Source organism: Aptenodytes forsteri, unplaced genomic scaffold (genome assembly GCF_000699145.1).
Source record: "Aptenodytes forsteri isolate BGI_AS27 unplaced genomic scaffold, ASM69914v1 Scaffold208, whole genome shotgun sequence".
Lineage (NCBI taxonomy): Eukaryota > Metazoa > Chordata > Aves > Sphenisciformes > Spheniscidae > Aptenodytes > Aptenodytes forsteri.
In genome coordinates, this window is record NW_008794963.1 from 175,218 (window position 1) to 182,349 (window position 7,132).

Consider the following 7,132-nt stretch of genomic DNA (forward strand, 5'->3'; position numbering starts at 1 on the left):
CACCTCTCCTCGTTAGCTCTTCAAAAATAAAAATAGTCCATTTTTTTGTCATACTTAAAAGTGTTTGAAGCTTCAAGTTAAGGTAACTTTTGTATTCTAAATAATTTGGCAATTTTTGAATCGTTACTGTAACGCTGCTGTCCCAAAGCATTTAATTTAGTATTTAGTTTAGAGCTTGAGTTAGTTTACTGTTTTAGGATGCTAGAAATATCCTCTTGGCTATTTTTGCTGCGACTTTCTTGGTGACATCACAGATTTCTGATTGCATTGATGGGATGTTTTCTTATTAACATGGATCACTAGATGCAATACTGAATTTTCTTCTCTTTTCATGTATGTTTTTAAACACGTACCAACCATTTGTCTTTCTGCAAGGACCAGTTCATCGAGGGCTAATTTGCTGTAAATGGTATTTCTGCTGGGACGGAGTATAATGCTGATAACCAAACCTTGCACAACTTTGTCTGGGAGATGGCATTGGTTTGCTTAGCAGCTCCAGTAACGATTGGGACAGGTCTCATGGAGTTTGATTCTGCCCCATTCTCCAGTAAAGAAGAATGTTTCGTTGACTACAATAGTAAAGCATCAAAGCCTTGAAGCTACTACTGAAGCTTTTGAGTTTGTAAATATATACACATGTAATCTCAAAATCACATGGATTTGTTAAGGCTAAACTCCTTATGCATAAAGTACAGTACATATATGAATCTGAAACCTAAATCCTGCTGGGAGTCTGTAATTAGTTGGTAATCGTTTTCCACACACTTCAGTAAAAGTGACAGACATAAGAATAACTAAGTTTCAAAATAACAAAAATCATTATTAAAATATTTTTTTCAATAGTTCTCTAGTTGGAACGGAACATCTACAAATAGCTCAGGTACTTTCCTAGTCTAGTATTAGCATTTATGTGAAGGTCTGTGTGTTTTCGTGTAATACAATCTAATCATTCTTACATTCAGTTTATAATAAGGCAGTTATGGTTGTTACCTCCACTGTCCTAAGAAAATCTAATCTTGCATAACAGTCTTGTATACAGAAATGAGAAAAAACTAACCTTCCCCTTTTTTTCCTTCAGTTTTTCAGCCGTGGGCCAAATGTGCTGCATCAAGACAGCAGTGCACCGCAAGCTGCCTTCTTTTTACCTCTTCAAAAAGTGATGTTGCCACCAAATACCTTTCAAGGGAAAGTGGCCTTTATAACTGGTGGAGGTACTGGGATTGGCAAAGGGATGACAACAACCTTGTCCAGTTTAGGTGCCAAGTGTGTTATAGCAAGCCGGTAAATATTAATGAAGACGTTTTAGAGCTTTCATTTAGTACTGCATGCTGAATGGATCTGTTTTCTTCTTCATAATGGATCTTGCTTTCTTCTTCATAAACTGGATAAATTTGTTTACTCTATTTCAGTACACTTTTAAATTATAATGTCATATTGTAAATACCAGAAACTTGCAGATCCATCTACAAATGAGTAATGGTGTAACCAGCAGTAGGAAGAAATAAACTAAACGCATTTCCATGAAATGCAGGAGTAAAATAAACAACCCAGAATATTAGACATAAATTCAACTAAAGCCTAAAAGAAAACAAAAAATGTAAATGGCCGTTACTGAACATTTTGAATGTATTATTGCAGGTGTTCTTGATGCAGAAGTGAACTGCAATAAAGAATTAAAGCCCTTCTTCTTAATTCTAACGACTTTAAAAACAGCCCTGGTTTTCCCTTAATGAAGATGATCTTTCTACAGTTCTCTTAAGTAGCACTTCAGTAAAGACTAGAAAAACAATCTCATTTTTAATCAAAATAAAGAAAAGTGTTGTGACATTCGTCCAAACAGTGGTTTAGATATTTAGTTTTAAATCTGAATATGCATTTCCCTTTTAAATACTAGTAGAGTAGTAGCTAAAACTGTTTGTTACGGTTATCTACTCAGAATGAAAATATTTTTTCTAGCTTACCACATTTGATTAGCTTAAGATAGTCTCTTACTGTAGTCGCTTCTGAGTTGCTTTGAAGTAGCACTAACCAGAAATTACTTAGATTTAAAATTTTCTTTCAGAAAGTTAGTGACTAAACATAGTTTTTATCTTAAAGCTCAATTTTCATGAAAATCAGCAGCCTGCATGTGCACACGCACATATTTTAAGTTTTAGCTCATATTTGCTCAGAAAAAATAATCAGATTTTATTAATCTGAATTTTAATTGCATTTAATTGAAATTTAGTGACGTTGTATACTTATTTCTAGGAAGCTTGATGTTTTGAAAGGAGCAGCAGAAGAAATTTCTTCTAAAACAGGGAATAAGGTAAATTTTTACAGAATTGTGAATATGTTAGTTATTATACTTTAAATGGTTATAGGATTTTTATGCATTTATGTGCTTCTGTGGGCTTGTTTAATTTATGGGTGATATAGGTTTGAAGTCTTACAGCTGCCTTTCCATTATTATATAGGTTCATGCCATCCAGTGTGATGTGAGAGATCCAGTTTCAGTTAAGAACGCTGTTGCTGAAATAATCCAAGTGGCAGGACATCCTGATGTAAGTGTTCTAGTGAAAGGAAAGAACTTCAGTCTTCATTACTGAAAATACTCTGCATAGTAGGTATGAAGAAAATGACTATGATAGAAAGTTAATGGAGTCTAAAGAGACACCAGACAAAAAGTGGCGGTACTTCAAGATAAAGCTATCATTCACGGTTAGACTGGTTACTCTATTCCTGTGGTTCTTAAAATACTTAGTGGCCAAACAGACAAAACGTCGTTGTCCTTACTCTTAAGGACTAACATTTTCTTTGTAAACAGTGGGACAATTATGATGGGATTCTTTGAATTAATTAAGTGAACAGAATATTGCCCTTAAATCCTTCTGAAAAGGTGACTTACCTGTGTTGGTACCGAATTACACCTGTTGCTTATTAACAGAATGTCTCACAAATTAGAAATGGAAGTAATCATAAACATCTTTGGTCCTTGCTTAGCTTATTAAAATACAGAAAGAAGGTTCCAACTTGAAAACTAAATTCTCATAAAATCAAGGAAAAAATCTTCAGTCAAGCTAAGCATCTGTTTTTTAATAGTTTGGCACAAAACACAGAGCTCTTTACATTAGACTGTTGCTTCGAGAAGGGTGGTCTGGTGGAGTCTGAACAATGATAGGCACCAAATTCTGATTTGATCGTGAGAGAAACAACTCGGATTCTGCTGGCTGATAGAAAGTGTGGTGAGGATGTTAATATCGATGTAAAGGATAGTCAGTGAGATTTAAAACTTTACTGTAGATTTAAAACTGTCATATGTATATTGTAGACACTTTGAGTTCACCAATAGCTTGGTATAGACATGGAAGAGAACCTACTGAATTCTAAATGTGGTAAGAAGTGGAGAAACTATTTCTCACAGCTGTATGCTATAACAGTGCTATAAAATAAGGCAGCTCACTGTCCTGATTTGTAGACAAGATACTCTGGATATTATTTTGACTACTAGTTACTGCAGGTTTTGGCCAAAGCACATCACAATCTCCAGGTTTTAAGTGTGTGCAGAGAGGGAGGAGGCTTCTTCCTATATATTACTTTTTTAGTACACCAATAATTTTCTGAATAAATACTTCCCATGACTTGTTCTTTACAAGCATTTCCTTTCTCTTTAATTTCACATATTCTGTGTGTTTAAGAGAGACTGCAGAGTAAATTGAATATTCAGTTCTTTTTGTCTAGTTTTTCTCTTAGTGACAGACATGACACCTATGTTTATGAATACTGCAAGCCTGGGTATCATTGCCACTGTGCATGTGAGGTGAGATCTCAAAGATAGAAGTTAATGGCAGTATCGTATTCCTTCTAGCTTTGTTTTGTTCATTCCGTCCCCAAGACTGTTACTCCCAATTAGAAAGCCATCATTCTTTTGTCATATGGATTGTTTTGGCAGTCATATATACCTACATACCTCAGAGATTGTATCATGCAGTCCTTAGTTCACTAGTTTTATTATTGTGTCTTCGCTGTATTTATTCAGTGATTCAAGTAACCTCCTCAGTCTCTTGAGGTGTTTGGATTTTTTTTTTTTTCCTTCAAACTGTGGGGAGGCCTTTAAATTGTATTTGCCATTTATATGTATAATTTATGGCTTTTGTATTTTATTTGTTTTATATTCATGGAATATGTGCTGTGCTCTGTTTTGTTACTGAAAATTCTAATATCTTAATTTAGCCCAGAAGTTCTTCAGGACAAAGACACTGTTTTATGTGCAAACCTACATGAATCTAGGTGCCATTCCATAAGTAATACACCATTTTATTGATTCAGCACATTATATTATTATTAAATACACAAGATCTGGCCACAAAAGTTTTGGTTTAAAAACTGCTTATGTGATGTTTAGTCCCCTTAAAAAATATATCTAACTTGCTAGCTTGAAGGGCTAAGCAGATGATGTATCAAAAGTATCCTCTGCCTAATTATTGTTTGTAGAAAGGCAACAAGTGATGGATATATGTCTATTCAAAAAAAGTTTTGTAGTGGTTGCTTGCAGTTCACTAAATCATAATATTCTCTTTGTCACAACTGATTAGACTTCCTGTTAAGCAACAGTCAGTTAATCCAGACTTTAGTCATCAAGTTACCTGAACTTCTTTTGCTTTTATTCCCATGCATCCATTACGTTAAATGAGATATGTGACCTTGGAACTTGGTGGGGACAAACTTTCTTTTAAAATGCACTTGAGACACTATGGAAAATAGCGACTTAAGTCACCCTCTACACTTACAGTTCCTCAGTACTAGACTAGTAACTACAGCAGTTTGGAAATAGAGCTCATTTTCTGTTACTGATACATACCTATACTGCAGATGTTAAAATTTCTGATGGATTATTTTCTCCCTGTCTCCTCTCCACCACGACCACCCCACCCTCCGCCCTTCATTTGATGAGGATATTTCTACTTTTCTACCTGGAAACACTAAGAAGTTCCTTGTAAATTCTTTGCTTTTCTCTCAGGAAGAGTTATTTTTAGTTAACACTTAGGTTTTCCTTAATGTGTTTCAGGTTGTGATAAACAATGCAGCTGGAAACTTTATTTCCCCTTCTGAACGACTTTCTGCTAATGCATGGAAAACGATAACGGATATTGTACTTAATGGTACTGCTTTTGTAACTCTGGAAATCGGAAAGGAGCTTGTTAAAGTACAAAAAGGTATCTTAAGATAAATGGTAACTACACATTGTGACATAATATTATTACTTGCTTTCCTTGCCTTACTATTATTATAGCCAGTTTTGAGAGTTTGAAAAGAAACACAATTTTTAACATTCTACATCTTTTTTAGAAAGAAACTTCATTTTGAGTAAAGCCATACTTAAATATCACACAGTAGAACTGGCTAGCAATTACTTCATTGTAGAATCTGCCCTTAAAATTGGACCCAGAGGCCATGAGGTTGAACAAAAAAATCTGATTGCAGAGTTTGTACTAGTTGTAAAATGTTTTTAAAATTTTAAAAATAAGGCTTTGTTTAAAACATATGCTGTTATTTTTTTTGAGTCTTCTATATCTATAGTGGTTTAATTGAGCAACTGAACATGTGGCATTTGTTTAAATGAACAGCAAGTCAGGATATCACTTCAAATTTTCCTCCTACACTTAAATAAATAAAATTCACAGCTGTGGTATTTGACTAATAGCACTAGGGAATATTACCTTTGAGATAATTTGAAAAAGAAATTAAAAATTGAAAGCAGTATTAGGTTTTATTTTCCCAGGTATAATTCTTAGTTCTAGACTACCTAGGAGTTTAATCCAATATTTTGGCTTTACCTTAAAAATATGGTAGTTCTTTGATATACTATTTAGCCAAAGATTTACTTAACCAGGTTATTGTCTTTAAGGGAAAGATAACGTATGCCCTTCTATGTTATATCATAGATTATATACAAAGAACTGCTTTCATTTTACATTATCTTCTAGTTATGAATTGGAAAACATTGAGCTTATTATTTGATCAGAATGCTATCATCTCAAATAGCATTTAAAAGCAGTGAGGTATATTATGGTTTTCCATGTGCCCTTAGTTCTGAATCCTGTTTCCTAGGTACAGCTACTGTGTTGAAATAATCCTTTTGTATTTGCACTGTATTTCTCTAACTCTTGAATTAGTTGAATTTCTTCAAAACTCCTCTCCAAAAAGTACCCAGTGGGTTTATACTATTTAATGATAACAATATAAAGTTAATGTTGTTTCAGTAAGTCTGTAACAGTTTTGGTCAGTTGACAAGATATTTCCCAAATATATTTTAGCAGCACATGAAAAAAATCATTTCTACCATTCTAGTGCTAATATCCCCACATGAAAAACCCATCCCCAACTCTGACTTACTGTATCCTTATAGCAAACTATTGTAATAGTTTGCTTTATGGCCTTCCAGTTGCATGCAGTGTCTCCCTATAGTAATATGAAGTATGGCTTTAAAAATGCCTTTGTCTCTGCCGCTGTTGAATGAAAAACTACTTTCCTTGCTTCCACCTTCATATTCGGCAAAATCCAGAAGTCATTCACCTTCATGCTGTCTCTCTTCCTCTAAGCTTCCAAAACATGTGAATTTCTTTTGCTATTATTTGCATGCCTTCTTTCTAGGGGATTCCATTTGTATGAAAGACTTTATTTAAGGCTTTCTTTAAGACATGTTTTTGCAAGTAAATCAGGCATACCTGTTTGTCCTCTCATTCTCCACCTTCATTTTCTTTTTACTTGCTTGTTTTACAAGTTTGAGCAGAGACCTTAGTTTCTGAAGTGATGGAGATGCTACCCAATGCAAATATTTTAGAACAGTCTCTGAGGATGCTATACATCTGACAGTTACTAGAACACTGGCACATCCTTTAGGTCTGCAGCATGACCTACATTAAACTCAATTTAGTAAATAATAAATGCTCTGCTTTTAGACTCTTAAGTTTGTACTGGTATTTAAAAGGGATTTGTAATCTGCTAGTGTGTTATTTATTTATGCACTAAAGTTTTACAGAATTAGAGGAGTTAATCGGTTAGATATTGTCCATTTTATGAATATCATAGAATCATAGAATGGTTTGGGTTGGAAGGGACCTTAAAGATCATCTAGTTCCAAGCCCCCTGC

At 34.2% G+C, this 7,132-nt stretch overlaps 1 protein-coding gene across 1 annotated transcript in view; it reads left to right on the forward strand.

The window, feature by feature from the left end:
* Nucleotides 1-7,132, forward strand: part of DECR1 (2,4-dienoyl-CoA reductase 1) — a 28,012-nt gene that overhangs the window by 11,599 nt on the left and 9,281 nt on the right. Inside the window, exons 2-5 of the mRNA XM_009275497.2 lie at nt 1,079-1,281; nt 2,251-2,308; nt 2,457-2,543; nt 5,048-5,195. Of these exons, the coding sequence (XP_009273772.2) occupies nt 1,160-1,281; nt 2,251-2,308; nt 2,457-2,543; nt 5,048-5,195 (415 nt within the window). The 5' untranslated portion in view covers nt 1,079-1,159. The remainder of the gene's footprint in view (nt 1-1,078; nt 1,282-2,250; nt 2,309-2,456; nt 2,544-5,047; nt 5,196-7,132) is intronic.